The sequence below is a fragment of the Amblyomma maculatum genome, chromosome 11 (genome assembly GCF_055883805.1).
Source record: "Amblyomma maculatum isolate TAMU_Amacu chromosome 11, ASM5588380v1, whole genome shotgun sequence".
Classification (NCBI taxonomy): Eukaryota; Metazoa; Arthropoda; class Arachnida; order Ixodida; family Ixodidae; genus Amblyomma; species Amblyomma maculatum.
In genome coordinates, this window is record NC_139354.1 from 47,698,199 (window position 1) to 47,715,678 (window position 17,480).

At 43.9% G+C, this 17,480-nt stretch overlaps 1 protein-coding gene across 2 annotated transcripts in view; it reads right to left on the reverse strand.

Annotated features, from left to right (window-relative positions):
• Positions 1–10,113, reverse strand: part of LOC146173761 (venom metalloproteinase antarease-like TserMP_B) — a 41,444-nt gene extending 31,331 nt beyond the window's left edge. The window contains exons 1-3 of one of the 2 annotated variants that reach the window (XM_084583395.1): positions 9,951–10,113; positions 6,896–7,023; positions 4,526–4,597 (exon numbers count right to left, since the gene is read on the reverse strand). In XM_084583395.1, coding sequence (XP_084439521.1) covers positions 4,526–4,597; positions 6,896–7,023; positions 9,951–10,020 — 270 coding nt within the window. In that variant the 5' untranslated portion in view covers positions 10,021–10,113. Of the gene's footprint in view, positions 1–4,525; positions 4,598–6,886; positions 7,024–9,950 lie in introns of both variants that reach the window. The other variant, XM_084583394.1, reaches the window with a different exon arrangement.
• Between the last annotated feature and the right edge of the window lie 7,367 nt (positions 10,114–17,480).

Consider the following 17,480-nt stretch of genomic DNA (forward strand, 5'->3'; position numbering starts at 1 on the left):
CTCAATTATGTCGTTCGCCAACATTTTGTCGACCTCTGTTTGGATGACGCGTCGCTCGGCAAGCGAAACACGATAGGGCCGCCTGTGAATAGGACTGGCGTCACCGGTGTCAATGCGGTGACTGACAACTGTGGTTTGACCCAATGGGCGGGTACCGAAGTCAAAAAGGTCACTGTAGGTGAGCAAAAGCTGTTTTAACTCTGCGGCGAATTCAGGCTGGAGATCAGCTGCAATCATGCTTTTAACTGGATCAGTGCGCGATGTAGAGGACGAGGGAGATGTTGCAGGGACGGCATTCGGATTATCGGTAGCCAGAGCTGAAATGGCACAATCGGTCATCGGCGACAGCTCTGCTAGTGAAATTCCCTCGGGCAGAACCTGAGTAGATAAGCTGAAGTTAAGGACCGGGAGGGTAGTACGGTTCTGGGAGATGTGCACAATCAGATGAGGAAGGGTGACGTGCCGCTGCAAGATGACATCGGTAATGGGACACGCGAGATAGTCGCCGTCTGGGACGGGTGGGAATGGTGACATAGGGATGTAGACGGCAGCTTCAGGAGGTAGGCGGCAGAACTGTGCTGATCGAAGGCGGGGTGAGCAGGAGGGGTCTTCAGAGCAGAGCGGAAGGTCCAAGCGAAGTAGGCCGGTAGAGCAGTCAATGAGGGCAGAGTGGGCTGTTAAAAAGTCAATGCCAAGGATAACGTCGTGGGGGCATTCTTGGAGGACGGTGGACAACACTGGAGCATGACGACCACCAATGGTAACTCGCGCTGTGCAAATGCCAACCACGGCAGCAGGGCTTCCATTGGCAACGCGAACTGTGGGCGAGACGGCTGGAGTAAGGACTTTTTTGAGGCGACGGCGAAATGAGGAGCTTAGGACGGACAGTTGGGCGCCGGTATCAATGAGAGCAGAAACGGGAACACCATCCACAAGGACGTCGATGCGATTATTTTGTAGGGCAGGGGTCAGCAGAGGTTTTTCAGTCCGGGTCACAAATGCAGCGTCACTTCCGGGAGCTGCATTGGCTAGTTTTCCGGTATGTGGCTGGAATAAGACGGGGACAAACGGCGGCGAGGAAGAGGAGAACGCGAGCGTCGGGTCTGCGGGGATGGTGAACGGTTGGCATCACGAGCAGGGACACCGGGGTCAACAGTGGTCTGGTCGGGGCGAGGTGAGGTATAGCGAGGGGCATAGTCTCCGCGGCGGTCGACGTAGTTGAAATGACGAGATGGCGTTTGCCAACGGCTACGGCAGTGACGGGAAATGTGGCCAACGCGGGAACAAGTAAAGCAGATGGGACGATTGTCATGGGTACGCCACTCATTTGGATTGCGGTACCGATATCGGGGCGAGAAACCGGCAGTAGGTGAGGCAGCTGCAATTACTGGAGGGGCAGGTCCTGAATCCACGGTGTCGGTGCGGCAGGTAGAAGGAAGACCCATATTGGCAACCTCTTGGCGAACAACAGCCTGAATGAGTGATATTGTAGCCAAGGTATTGTTGGGGGTATGCGAGAGTGAAGCTGCAGGAGTCATTGCCTCGAGCTCTTGGCGGACGATGCGGGTCAAAGTAGTGTCATTAGTTGGCGGTCGAGGAGGCGGAAGATCGACACAGGAAGAGCTGGCAGCCGTGTTCGGTAGACGGTCGAAACGATGTGATATGCGTCTCTGTTTCGCTTGTTCGAAACGTCGGCATACTTGTAGTACAGAGTCCACGGTGGAACAATCCCTGCATAAAAGGAGGTTGAAAGCATCGTCGGCAATGCCTTTTACTATGTGGCCGACTTTATCCTCCTCAGGCATGGCGTGGTCGACTTTGCGGCACAGGGATAGCACGTCCTGTATGTAAGTGATGTAAGACTCTGTAGACGTTTGCGCGCGAGAAGCGAGCGCCTTTTTCGCGGCAAGGTGACGGCCAATGGGCTTTCCGAAGAGGTCGTGTAGCTTCTGCTTACAGATGTCCCAAGATGTGAGGTCCTCTTCATGGGTCTCAAACCACACCCGCGCTGTCCCAGTCAAGTAAAAGATGATATTAGCAAGCATAAGTGTGGGATCCCACCTGTTGTGCTTGCTGACTCGTTCGTATAGAGCCAGCCAGTCGTCGACATCAACGTCGTCGGTCCCACAGAAGGTTCCGGGGTCACGGGGATGGGCCATGACGACAGCAGGTGCGGCGGCAGTAGATGTAGCGGCGTCAGTAGTCATACTGGTGGTAATAATGCGTCGGCCACTGCGGAGATCCAGCTTCTGACGGGGATCGAAAGATTGACCTCCACCAAGAGATGTTACGGGAAATATTCACAGTAAGGCAGTTGTCCACGCCACTGAGGATGCTCACAGCACAGCACTCGCACAGCACAGCACTCGTCTTCGTCTTCTTCTTCTGGGGAACTGTCTCACTTCTTTTTCGTCAGCACGGCCAGCGAATACCGCTCAGTAACAATATAATCTTGAAAATTCAACTCTACAAGCCGCCATTATATGTCTCATCGCGTATCGATAACATTTGTATAGTGGGAGTGCCAAATTCTTGAACTGCATTGTACATATTGTTACTTGAAGATTAAATCTATATATTTACATTACATTTACAAGACGGCTTAAACTGGCAAAGCAGCGAGCAGCACCACGGAAACAGTCCCACGTCGTCATCATCTATCTACCTTTTTCTTCCGCGAGGTCAGGAAGGGAAACACTTCTTCCTCTTCTTCCCGTAACAATATATTCCATATGGCTGAAGCAGCACTGGACTGGAGCTGCCTGCCTGGTACACTGGTGCTTTCCGACGATGTCGAAGACTTCAACAGAAAGCTGTGTACTGTGCAACAATGGTTGATTCTCAATACCTAATTTGAGTCATAATGTCTTGCATGTCTAATTGTGTACTTTGGCTTAAAGGCGATAATGTACGAGTTGCACACACCTTAACATCTGCTTCTTCTTTATGGTTTTATTGCAAATGCAGACTATGCTATATGTTGAGTGTTATTATGTTTGTATTTTCTTAATTCCAACTTGTCCTGAGATTCTGGCGTCAAAATATTTGCTACTAACGGGTGCATACTTTGTTTTGCTTACCAGTGTTAGAATTTTACCGTGCGAATTCTACACTGCCAATCTAATTTGGCTCTTATGGTAAAATTTCATGTACGTGTTTTCTTCTCTCCCTTTCTTTTCTTTATTTATGCCCAGCCCAAATACCCTCTATATTGGCGACTGGGTAAAGATGGTAATTGAAATACATAAAAACTTTCCAAACTGAAGTCAACTATCTAGTTTTGCCTTTCTAGCGAGGATTAAAGCGCAGTCGACCATAGCTAGAATTCCCGTGGTTGGCGAGGCAGCCTGTAAATAAAATGTTGGTCTTAGTGGTTGATTGGATATTCCTTTGAAATTTGTTGATCTGTACCAACAATTATCCTTGAGGCAGTCATATTTCCTCTCTCAAGGGTTACTCTGAGGGTAAACAGTAAATCCTGAGGGGATAATATTTGCACTCCAAAGATCGCTACTGGGGATCAACCTTAAGGGAATAATTTTTGCTCTCCTTAGAATCCTTTTAAAGGATCAATTGTTAGTGCCTTTGAGAGAATTTTCAAGGAGGAACCGTTATCTTCATACAGTTTCTCTTTTGCAGACTAAACGTTTATCCTCTTGCAGTGGGTCCTTTAAAGGATTATGTTTGTGGCAAATAAGACGAACCACAAAAGGACTAATATCCCAATCCATGTCAGTCCTTTTTTGTTAGAGTGTTTTCTTCGTTGTGACCTTTCTTGTCTTACAGTTGCAGGGACAATGCGACTCGAAGCAAACAGACAATAGGGAGAAAGCGGAAAAGCACGCTTAGGTGCGTCTTGGGCTAGCGCCTCACACTTAGTTGCTCAGTGGCTGGTTGCTACCTGCCTATCATCTTCTGCTAACCTTTATGAAAATACATTATTAGGAAGAAAATTCAACGCAGAATTGAAGAAATGCCACGTGACTAAAGCTAACTGTGACAAGCAGCTTTTCAGTATCTATAATAGTTCATAGGATCCACCTTTCTATATGCCCTGCAGCTCCGTGCGGAGAGTGGTAACTTTGTGAGTAGGTACCTCTTGTAGCATCGAAGTTCTCTGAAAGGCTCCTTTTTGTCATTTCCAGACGTGCGAAGAACATACATGCAACGCTTTTTTCTGTAAGGCTGTGCTGCATTGTTAAATGAGAATATTACCAGGTGGGGAAATGTTATTAAAAATTGCTACTAGCGATATGTGTGCACATCAGCGCACGTCTTTCATCATTTTCTGGTCGATTTAGATGTTTCTCGAAAATGGGAATCATGTATTTGGCAGCTTACATGGACAGTCGAATCATGAATACAGATATTCAATGGAATACTTTATAATATTTTGGTATACAAGATTGATTATTGAAAATGGAGACAATTGTTCCGGCATGCTAAATATTTATGCTGCTGTACTATGTGCTTGGGAAGAAAGGAAAATAAACGATCCCCAATATTCAGTAGGTCGGGTACTTACGTTCCAAACTGTGACCCCATTAAGTTGGAATTGAACTTTCGGGTTCACCATCTCTTCGTAGATAAGATTAACCTAGACAAAACGAATGAAAAAAAAAAAATTTCTTCGCAGGTCACTGTGCGCGGCTACGTTGAAAAAGTTTAAACAACTGTTTTTCTACGCTGGGTCATTTGCGAATACGTAAACCACAATTGTACTCTGAATGAAGTTCAAAAGTTTAGCGCTGCAGTACAATAGATGGAAAAAGATTAAGCTTTTCATAAAATAGCAACATGTTGTTTAATCGTGAAGGGTAATTTTGAGACAGCACAAAGCATATGGTTTGCAATAAATTGAAATGCAGCCGCATTGCCAGCGGAAGCATGCCTCAGCGATTGCTTATAGCGTTTCAAATATTGGTGTCTAATATGATTGCTTTAGTTAAAATTTGCCGAAACAATATTAATTCGCAGAGACGCAGACGCTGAAAGAGAAATGTCTGCCAAACTCGTAAGGTACACCCGAGTTTGATATGAGCAGAAAACAAAGGTTACATTGACAGGCGGCATTCCAAAGAAAGGCGGTGAAAATCCAGGCGACTTTCCGGATTCGGACAAAAACTATTGGGCCGTAAAATCTGCCCAATTAGTCAAGACTTTTTACAAGGCCCTTCAGTTTTTATTACTAGACGGGGCACTGTCTGCTAATGACACCATTATGTAGTGTTAAAATCGAACACAATATTGCGCGCACCATAAACAACCAGAAACTGTTCCCGGAGAATGTGGCTTGCCAGGAGAATGGGAATTTATGTTATGATATTTTGTGCCAGCCGCCATAATTGCCTATTGTTGCTGCTTGTGTTGTGAGAATATGAAAGGTGCATACTGCAATGCTTACCGGACTGATGAAAAATAATGGTAGTATGATTATCAATTTTGGACAAACGTTTTCAGATGCGCAACGCTACGCATGCCTGACTGCGGAACTGAGCAGTGCGGGGGTATGTTTTAAACCAAAGTAAGAAGACCGCAGAGGCGCCCGGGCCACGTTGCAGTTTCTGAAGAAAAGAACCCTTAAAGGCATCAGGCCAGACAGATCGGTCTACCCAGCCGTGAGAAGGGAAGCGGCCCAAGCCTTCCGCATTTCACGCAGTCGAAGACTTCGCCCAAACTAGTTCGCCATTTTGCTCTTAGCAGCATTTATGACCTGCCCAAGAATATAGCTCGAGATGCGTTACGGCGAAAGCTTTTACATATTTCGCATTGTCGGAGTCCATTCGGTCATACTATACCTGCCAATGAAATGTTCTAATATTAAAAATAGAAATTCTATCTCCACCGGGAATCGAGTCTCCATCCTTCTTGTCCACCAGCCGAGCGCTTTAAGCAATTTCGCCACCCCTGGGATCGTGAAACTCACATCATAATTCTTCTTGTTTACCGTGAGGATTATAGTAGTAATTACAATGTCGCTGCAATCAGTGACAGTGACAGCGATGATATTAGCAATAATAATGACGATGAATTTAGTTGATCATGATAATGAGAGAATACGTGATGCACCATCTGCACTTGCAACGTCTTAGGCTTTCGTATTTCTGCCGTGTAGATTCCACACTGCTCTCGGAACTTTTCAGCAGATGATTTTATGCCGGAAGCTGCACTTCTCCCTTGCAAATTCTGAATGCACCTGGCGTTGTACAGGTGACCTTCAAGAGGAGCAGCGGAGATTGCTCCATGACGTCATGCCACGCGAGTCGCTGCATGTGCGATGTATGAAGCCGGCGGTGGATTTTTAGCGGGTCCCGGTAAAAGATTTTGGACAGAAAAGCTCGAAATTAAAAAAAATTATGAACGTGTTCTTTTTCTAATTTTTGAGCGCGTAAATGCGTAGCCTACCCAGAATGCTAGAGAACTTGAGCCATTAATAATATTTCTGTCGATGATACCAGTATAAATAATCATTCGCATATTTTCAGCTTCTTCCTGTTACAAAATGAACGCGTTAGAAAGGTATGGGCTATGGCATGGTGGCGACGAATAGCAAACATCTCATGAACGTGGGCTTATTGATTACAAATGACCCATTCTGAAAGGCCCAATACTTCCCCTATTGTGAGTGCACTTTGCACGACAACAACGCACATTTGCAGTAAATTGCGCAATACGCTAAAGCATCCTTTTTGTGTTTATAAGCAGCCACCAGTTTTCATCAATGTGTGCTTCGCTGGTCCCTATGTAGAAAAATCTACAGACTCAATTTTCAAAGCTAAAGTTCGCTTTTATCTGCCGGAAGCACGCTCGAATAAAAAATGCAAATCACGCGAAGAAAGAATTGCACGTGACGCGTAATTTATTCAGTAGGGTAGGCTCAGCGTACCGAATTTATCATTGCTCCGAAGTAGGCAGCCATCTCTACGTAGTCAGAGTAGTCGTCCCTGTAGTTCTTCGTTGCAACAATGCACACCTCAACATTAAAAGTGTCGCTGTTTTCTTGCGCCTCATCCTGGGATGATGCTGAAAATATAAGAGGTAGTAAGATAAGCCAGATTAATAAACTTATTATAAATCCTTACAGTACAAAAAACACGTTACGCTGCGTAACTACGCCAAAATGAAACTGAAGATTAACTTTGGACAGCAAATATAATGAAATGAATTATAAACTTTTTTGCACTTGCAGCGAGATGATTTGATAATGGAATCAAATCCGGATTTGTGTTATGTCGTGTGCCAAAGCCAGGCAATAAAGAAAAACAAATCTGGGGCGTGGCGCATGGTAAAACGCTGGGCTGGGAATCCAAGGGATGGAGGTTCGATTGTCCAGTTATCAATTTATCAATTTATTTTATGTTGGGATTCAATGGTGATTGGGCATGAGACTTCTAGTTGGTCACTTCGATTTTGGCGGCTCTCGCGCATGTGCACTACGGGCGGCGGACAGACGCGAAACTCTGCTCTGACCAGCGAAGTGTAGCTTTAAGCTACAATATCGTCAACGAGATGCCCTCATAGATGCTGCTGTGCCGTTCCTACTTCCTGCCTGTGCTCGGAATGACTGATCATTTGCTTGATGCTAACCTTGTTCGCTTAATATTTTGTCAATGCAATAAACCAACAACTGACCACAGTTCCCTTCGTGATGCAACGGTATTCTAGAACTTAGAACAGGAAGGAGGAATTTTTCCGCGATATTGGCTCGAAGGAAAAGGATTACGTCTTGCATAGATCCCTCAGAAGCAGCGTGCAGAGGCAGAGTTGAGGCAACAAAATAATCTGGTTTGGTTTGTTTGGTTTGTGGGGTTTAACGTCCCAAAGCAACTCAGGCTATGAGAGACGCCGTAGTGGAGGACTCCGGAAATTTCGATCATATGGGGTTCTTTAACGTACACTGACATCGCACAGCACACGGGCGCCTTGCTTTTCACCTCCATCGAAAAGCGGCCGCCGAGTTTGCCCTTGTATTCACTACATACCTGTTAAAAGCTTTTACAGTAAAGCCGGTTTTGTTTTCTCAGTGGCGAAACCAAACAATCTCTTCAATTTTATGGTGTTAAAACGCGCGCTATTCATTGTTGTTTCAGATGAGATACATTAACTAGGCGGCGACTGCAATATTTCTTGGTACTCAGATTCGTAGGCCTTCATAAGACACAAATACACACCAGCTGTGGAAGAATGATTGCACTGGAAAATTTCATTGTGCCATAGTACCGCTTCGCCATCGTTATAATGTGTGTCCTACGCCTTGAAACATCTGTAGGGACATGCCGACTGCATTCCGCTGTCTGGTACACAGTTACAATGCAGGTTGTAGTATTTTTATGTTAAGTTCGCTTTCGCAGATATTTCATATATATATTCGACTGTGGCGCTAAAATGCCTGTTAAGCCCCGACGGTCAAGATTGTTAGCGTCCGTCAGCATAGTTTTTCTGGAGCTGGCCAACACGTTGTGTCTGGCTCGGCGCTAAGCCCTCGTGTGTTCGGTCTTCTCGTGTATATTGTTTGTTTTGCGCTACAATATCGCTAAGCCCGGGACGTCAGTTATGGTTTTAGCTTACAGGATATCTCAGGTCCAACCTGTGAATTTTGAAAATCTGCCTGTACGACCTGCTACACGACGACTAGCATCGCCGAAGATGACGTGGCAGGCCTCTTAGGCTCAGAGTCTAACTGCACGTCCCCTGCTTTCCTGGGTTCTACAGACCCAATAAATTCCCGAAAAACTTTAACACAAGCAGGTGCATTAAACTTCACCAGCCTGCTGCGACCATTAGTGTAAGCGGACGATTCTAATAAAGTTATGCAGAGCTGGGTGCGTGCTCAATTTGTAGGCTATCGGTTGCTTGCTTACTTTAGGTGGAATTTACTTCTCTGCAGCATCATATTCATTGTGGAATGTCTTTGGCATACACAATGCACTAACGACTTCATTGGATTGAAAGACAACCACCGTAAATGAAGTAGCGTGAGTATCTATAAAAGATTATCAGCTATCGTGTGTATGTCTTCTTTCGTCCTTTTTTTTCGCGCTACGCTCGCAATATGCAAATGCTCCAACTCGCCCAATTTTGCATCCAAATTTTGTAGCGAGGATACAATTGTGAGCTAGCAAAGGAAATGAAATAGGGGATAACACGTACATACTTCCGAAGTGCGGCAACATGCAAGTGTTTTCTACTGCTCTGCTACAGGCGTCACGATGCGACACAGTTGCTCTACTTTACGCAACATCCAGAGCTACCTATTCATTCACATCAAGCTTTAATCTTCACACTACGTGGCAAAAGGAGGCTCCGTCACGTTGAATATTTGCGCGACCGAAAAGCCGGCCCAGCTGTTCACGCGGCCGTAGCGGTGTGGCGGACAAAGCAAAATATAATATATTACAAGTTGCTCTAAAGCACATTCAGTGTACACCTTGTATGATGTAATGTGGTAGTCAGGAACGGTAAAGCGCGTAGTTAGAGTACGTCAGATATATTTCATCTACGACTTGAGCAAAGAATGATCTCGGTGGAGCGGTCAACAAGCGAACGAATGCACCAAACGCGGTATAACCTGAGTCCTAGCTCCTTTGTTGACTGCGCACGAAACCATGAAACGTCAATCATGTGGTGATAACGCAGAATGAATCTAGATAAACCAATTAGCCTGGAAGAGATACGAGGATTAAATAGTGTATCTCCATAGCATTACTGTATCATTCGAAGGCGCCGTCACAGCTAAGGAAGATTGCGAGTTCAGCCAAACACGAGACATTCTGCATAGGCCGCATGACGCGTTTTTCCTTTTAGCAAGCTGGTTATCTTTTCGTGTGGAGGTATGTCTGCGCCTAGAGGAAGCTGTTCAGTAATTTGCGCCTTACTTCACAATACATTCGATGTTGAACACATGGCCGCATCCTTTTACTATAGGCGATACAAGCTAGAAAAATGCTTACCTGCATCGAACGTCTTGAAGAAAATCTGAAGCAGAATGTAAATACAGAAATGAGAGTGCATGCCACGCATGAAAGCCCCTAACAATGTCTTAACAGGCTTCAAACGCACTATGCTTTGTTCTCTCAAAGTGACGGTGCCACATATGTTGTCACATATCTTTTAAATAAAAAAAAAATGAAGTAGAAGTGCATTGAAAAGTTCGGAGGAACTCTCTTGACCTTTTCAGCTCAAGAGTCGTATTGTTAAGCGTAAAATGTCATTACAGATGGTGGCGGTTCAGGCAAGTAATTTATTCTAAGAAGGACTGTTAGGAAAATATTGAGGAAGGTAGTGCTGCTTTGCTTTACCTTTTTGTCTGATTTCATTTTGTACTAGCCAGTAAATGTGTTTGTCCATTCTTTTATTGAAATGCGGCCGACGACTAAGCCAGCTCATCAAAAATGAATACACGTTTCGAAGAGAACTTGAAGAATAAAAAGAAGCTTATCGGATCAAATTTAATTAATAGAGGGACAACAACAGAAGTAAATAAAATCTTATATTAGACATGTTTGCATAGCCTTTCGACACAGTTATTGCACAAAAAATAAATCACATTAGTGGAGATAGCAGACCGTTGCGAAGACCTGATTCCAGTATTCTAGAGCACATAAACAAAATATAAGGCTTGAGCACGCAGTTGCTTCTGCGCGAGTGAATCCCGCATTGTAATTTTTTTAGGTAGAAGCTCTATATCAGCTAAGACTGACATGGGCCGGGACGGTATAAAATTAGCTCAATTGGTGCACAAAATATGTTCGCGGGACATGGTCGTCATCAACATTCATACAAAGTGGAAACGTGTCATACTGGCATCGATGTTGCGTATTATTTATTTATTTATTTATTCAAATATCTCACGGGCTTCGATTGGAGTATTAATTTAGGGGGGTTACATAACTGGGGTGCGAAACAGGAGCATGTAGAAGATGGTTATTTTAACATCGTTATTTTCAAAACGTTAACATTATACAATGGCAAACACAAGAAAAGAGAACAAAATTTGAAAAGCACACTATAGAACACACTTCAGTAACAGCACACTTCAGAACAAAATGTTGCTTAGTTTTTCTTTGAAAATAACGTAATCTGAAGTGTCAACAATGTTATCAGGAAGACTATTCCAATGAATGATGGCACGGGGTAGGGCCGATGAGTTGAATGCAGTGGTTCTTCCTGAAAGGCGTTTAAAACTGAGGTGATTATGCCATCGGTGAGATGTGCGGGCCCGTTTTGTGAGAGGTAGTGTGAAGGAATGATGGCCATAAACAATTTTATGGAAGAGACAGATAAGTGCTATTGCTCTGCGAGATTCTAAGAATGAAAGGGATAACGACGCCTTAATGTTAGTTATACTGGAATGTCGGCAATAGTTGCGAGAAATGAAACGAGCGGCACGATTTTGTACGCGCTCTAGGGAATGAATTAAGTAATGTTGCTGGGGTGCCAAATGGAAGATGCGTATTCAAGTTGAGGGCGGACAAATGTTTGATATGCCAACTGCCGCGTGTAAGAAGGTGCACCTCTGAGGTTGCGTTTTAGATAACCTAATGTACGGTTAGCTTTGGCGGTAATGTTTTCTATGTGGGTCTTCCATGAGAGATTTGGTAAAAAGTGCACGCCAAGGTACTTGTATGATGACGCAAAGGTGACTGGAGTGTGATTAAGCAAGTAAGTGAAACGGTGAATTGTCTGTTTACTGCTAAATGTCACTAATTGGCATTTATCAGTGTTAAGGAACATTTGCCATGATGCGCACCAGTTATTAATGCGGTGTAGATCTTTTTGAAGGACGATGTGGTCATTAGCAGAGCGGATTTTTCGATAAATGACGCAATCGTCAGCAAACATTCTGAGTGTTGAGGTGATGCTTAACGGTAGGTCATTGATGAAAATCAGAAACAGTAAAGGGCCTATTACACTACCTTGCGGTACGCCTGATGTTACATCAATTAGAGGGGAGGAATTGTTATCAACAGAAGTGAATTGTTGACGAAATGATAAAAAGTTTCTTATCCAAGAAATTGTTAATGAATCAAGGTGTAAGGATGAGAGTTTCGCAATTAAACGTCAGTGTGAAACGCGGTCGAAGGCTTTAGGATAGTCGAGGAATATACAGTCGATTTGAAGATTTTCGTCCATACCGTGAAGCAGCTCATTAGTAAACTCGAGTAGTTGTGTCTCACATGATAACCCTTTTCTGAACCCGTGTTGTTATGAATAGAAGAAACCGTTGCCTTCTAAATGTAGTGCCGTGTTAGATGCAATGATGTGCTCGAGAAGTTTGCAAGATATACATGTCAGCGATATTGGGCGATAGTTAGCAACATTAGTTCGGTCACCAGGTTTGAAAATTGGAATAACTTTTCCAATTTTCCACTCGAATGGTATCTCTCATGTTGAAAGGGATTGGCGAAATATATGAGTGAGTATGACGCTGGAATGAGCCACGGTATGTTTCAAAATTTTTTAATTAATCCCACCAACACCACATGAAGTACTTACTTTTAGATTGTTAATCAATGTCGCAACACCATCAACAGTAACGTCTATTGGGCTCATGTAGTCATAGTCATATTCAGGTGCCGATGGAATATTGGAATAGTCTTCCTTCGTGAACATATTGGCGAAAAAGTTATTGAAGGTCTGAGGGCGTTCATCTGGAGCAATGGGATCTCCAGCCTCATTTATCAATGTAAAATCTGAAGACGTTTCGGAAGGTGATAATGTTTTCCAAAATTTTTTTGAATTGTTCTTAAGGAGGGATAGCAAATCGTGAGCCATGAACTTATGCTTAGCTTTCCGTATGGCCAAGCAGTTCTCTTTATCGGCATTTTTTATGTTTTTGCCGTGATTCGGGTGTTCTCAGCCGTTTAGCTGATTTGAAAAGTCGTTTTTTTTTTGTTCATCAGCGTACGAATATTCTTGTGGTACCACGGCTTAGATGAGCTAGCACGGAAACGTATTCGGGGTATATAGGTGTTCATTAACTGCGTGAGTTTATCTTTGAACTGACGCCAGTTTTCGTTAACAGATTCATTAGAAAAGAATTGCAGAAAGGAATCGCAGAAAGTTTGCAAGCTGAGGTTAATGGCATCGTAGTTCGCTCTGTTATAGTCGAAGATGTATTTCTGAGGTTGGTTGCGTGGGCGGGATGGCATTTTTATAGTGAAATGGAGCAGTTTGTGATCACTGAAACCATCCGTGAGGGAGATTGGGCTAACATTGTCTGGAGCCGATGTGAAAACAAGGTCTAAAATGTTAAGGCCGCGCGTAGGTTTAGAAAGAAGTTGAGTTAAAGAAAAGTCTAATGTTAGTTCAAAGAAATTAGCCGGGTCCTGTGCCGATGCAGTTAAGGTATTCCAGTTGATATTCGGGTAACTAAAATCACCGAATAAAAAGTGTCGGCCTTTGGGAAGTTGCTTCTTATATATGAGAGGTTAGCATACAGATTTGCTACGAAATTTTCTGAGCTATCTGGTGGTCGGTAGCATATACCAAGAAGGGACTTAATAGATGAGGACGTGATACAAACCCATAAAATTTCTAGAGGGGGCGAAATGTTGACACGAAAGGAAAGAATGTGATTTTTTATGGCGATCATTACGCCACCACCCCTTTTATTAGTTCTGTCATTTCGGTAAATAACAAAATCGGGTGAATCAGGTAAGACTTCGTCGTCAGTTATATCCGAGCGCAGCCACGTTTCTGTTAAAGTTATGATGTCAGGCTTATTATCTTCTAGATACGAGTAGAGTTAGGTGCGCTTTGGGAGGATGCTACGTATGTTAGTAAATGATATGGAAAGCGAAGGGATGACGCCGTATGAAGGCTCTGGATGATAGTCTGCCTTGTGTGCAACCGCTCTTCGTTTTTGCTATAGGGTGCATTGTTTGACAGTGTCGGAAGCAGCGTCGTACATATACACATCATTGTTAATGCGCAGTTTATCAACTCTAAGTTTAAACGACCCGCCCTCCGGCTTTGCGAAATCTAACAGTCTTTTGCTAGCCAGGCGCGTTGGGAAAGAAAAATCTTCGCGAACAAGATACTGCGTGTCTTCGAACTAGTAGCCTTTGTCTATGATATGCTGTTTGTCCTTGCAGTGCGCGAACTTGACGATTATCGGTCTACTTTTCTCTGGTTGGTATCGACCAAGCCGATGGGCCCTTTCAATTTGTGTTGGCTCAAGTGTGCAGCCATGGTGTTCCGCACACAGTTCCAACACCTTCGTTTCTGAGCTGAACCATGTTTCGGACTGGTCGTCAGGTATACCAAAGAAAAGCAGGTTAGAGCGGCGAAGTCTGTTTTCTGTGTCGTCACATCGAGATGTAATTATCTTTAATTGCTCGGGTAAATTTGAGGGACCTATTGTAGACAGTTCTGTGGATGGCGCTGAAATGTTTGATTTCATTTCTGCCACTTCTACCTCGACTGTGCGAATTCTGGCAGAAAGCTGTTTTAGCTCAACGTCCACTGATGCTTGCCACTGTTTTAGGGCGCGTAGGTCATTCCTGATATCATCCTGGCCAGATTCAAATCTCTGGACTGTCGCAAGCACAGTTGCGAGAACGCTTTCTTGATCGGTGCCAGGCAGACCGGGGTTTGACTCTACGTCTCCAGAAAGCGCTAAGAGAATGCTGGTAATACAGAGTGCCACTCTAGTCCTACAAACAGTGAGAACATTCAACCAGTGTCTGGGGCACGACACCACGAACAAAAAACGATTCGAGGTTTTAGCAGATAAAGAGTCATCATTGTAACTGACCTGGAAGAACACGAACGGTGAGTGCTTCATGGTGAAAGCGATGTCGTGCCCCAAGAAAACGCTGTCCAGTTGCAGATTATATCCCGCGCTTCCAACGCTGATAGCGGGGTGGGTGGATGTACATGACTGCAGTTGCCGGCCGAACTTGGCAATATCGTCCAGAAACGGCGGTTTCGTCCAGCTGTCGGCTCTGGTCGCGTCGGGCAGCGTCCAAAGTTGCAAAGGATCCGCAGCCGGTGCATTCCAAGGGTATTGAAGAACCAGGGAAACCTGGAAGAACACGAACGATGAGTGCTTCATGGTGAAAGCGATGTCGTGCCCCCTATAACCTCAATTTGTACTTTTGTAATAAAAATACCGATCATTTGAAGGCTGCGAAACTTCTGGTGCGTCAAATGTAGGTCCTTGGTTCACCTCTACAATTCTTCCCCTCTACTGATATCGCTTCGCTAGTAGCGCGGAGCAGGAGGCATTGCGTAAAAACGTTGTTACAACTTTCGTTGAGTGAAAGCATGCTGCCGAGGTATTATGAAGAGTCAACACGAAGGTCAATTCTGCTAAAGAAACTCGTGCTAGTAGCTGCAGCTACGAAGAAAGACAATCTAATTAGAACCCCCTTTTTGTTTTCGGAAAGGAGCAGCCGAAGAGAAGACTGAAATAATGCAATTTTCTCATTACAAAAGCATAAAAGCTGATGATGCTTTTGACGTCTCCTGCGTATTTAAGTGCACTACCTTTCTATTCATCTTGCGTCCCTTATACCTACGTGTAAAAAGTCGCGAAAATTTGTCTTAACACGTACCGTGCCTTTCTGTAATTAGTCCCACCAATAATCATTGAATATAAAGAGAGGAAGGGTGTTTGTACACGCATTCCTGAAAATCAATAAATGAGGTAAAGACATGTGTTTCGGTCTCATAATGCATTGGTGTTAGACTTTTGTTTCAGAGAGCTAGCTCTATAATGTCTTCCTGTCCGCGTTTCGGGCGCTCTTTGACCTTTGATTGATCCTTTCCAAAGCTGGCGCCAAATACTTGTGCTTTGCATGTTGATGATGATTTCTTCAATTCCATGAAGTTCAGCAAACATTGCCGTCTTCATCTCTCGCAGTGTAGCAAAAATCGTCGTTACTAGATACGAGAGCACAATCTCATTTCCGTAGTCGATCACGTTTCATGTAGACTTCAACACAGCCATATGCTGTGCAGTAACACCGGCGTTTTACACAAGTTAATCTCCTAAACACTCTCAAACTGTGCATTGAGCATCATAGTCTTCATGACATTTCATCTGAGCCCTCCTTCCTTTCTGTCAAGTAAATACGTCATGAATACATGCTGTCTAGCTAAAGACAGATAACATAGCCGTGTCTGAGAGGCTGCCGGGACCATCTAACCACCAGAAATAAGAGCAGACCATTTCGGAGAAGCTTATCAAGCACAGAAATGAGTCGAGATTGTAGTGAGAGCAGCGACTATGGCTGCGACTGATGGCTAACAGTCGTGAGGCTTGTTTCAAGGATGGTCGAACATGTACATGTTTTTTTGGTACAGATTTTGCACAAAAGATAAAATGTGACTGTAATCTGACTTTGGACTCTATCTTACCTTATGTACTTGAGGGTAACTGTGTGGGTTTCAGTGCACTTAGTAACAGCTGCTTAAGTATGTTCAACGAAGTTATAATGAAGTGCATGACTCTCTGAAGCGAAAACAGAGAAGAAATGCAACATAGCTGGCATGCTGGCTTGTACGCCTATTTTTCATGCATAGTCATTATATAATGCGGATTTGTTTGATGCGACTCCTGCATTAACTGTTTAGAAATTTTAAAAATTCAAAGTAAGCAATGAAGACACTGCTGGGGCCTTTCCTATCACTGCTTCTAGCTATTTTGCTACGAATGAGGTGCCACGATCTTGTGTTAGATGTGGAAAAATGTATGAGCCAATCAGTTATCTAGCATGCAGTCAGCGCTGCAATGGCTTAAATTCTTTGTACAGCTGCTTTAAATCTTAGCTCATGGAATGCCAGTACTCTCAGAAAGCAAGATAGATTGAACTTGCTAATGTGTTCAGTAGTTTTGCTGAAGAGGAAACTGGTAGCATTGTACGTTCACGCACCCCTGTGACCTGCAAGAAAACGAACGGTTTGTATAACCGTACTGTCTGTTAGGTCGTAGTTTTGCCTGGCTCAGGACTATGGTAATCATTAACTTAGAGATGCTTGAAGCACAATATAAAAGTTTTTTGGACATAACTGTTAGTTCTAAATCATAATGTGAGTTGAAGTCAACAAGATTCTAAATCCATGAGTATGCATGATTTAACGTAAAAATTGTCCCAATAGGGCTGTTAGAGCCAGTTCCCTTGCGCAAGAAAGCGGAATTCGCCGCCAGCATTTTTTTCTCTCGTTCATTGGTTGGAGCAGCCAAAGCCCGTGTTCATTAGGGCAGTGCAGTGGGTAGCCGTGGTAGCTATTTTCGAACTCTTTGCGTTTCATGTCAGGTTAAGCGTGTTGTCAAGCCACAAAATAAATTCCATGTACGATGATTTATTAAATGTCGTTCACTGCTATATGATGCACTTAGCAAGACGAAACGCTGAAAGTCTTCGCGTATGTCTTTTTGCTCATAACCTAGTAGTGCCGGAAAACATGATGCCTACAGTTATCGGTTCACTGTAAAAGAAAAGAGCCTTCACTTCAAGAGCAGATACGAATCA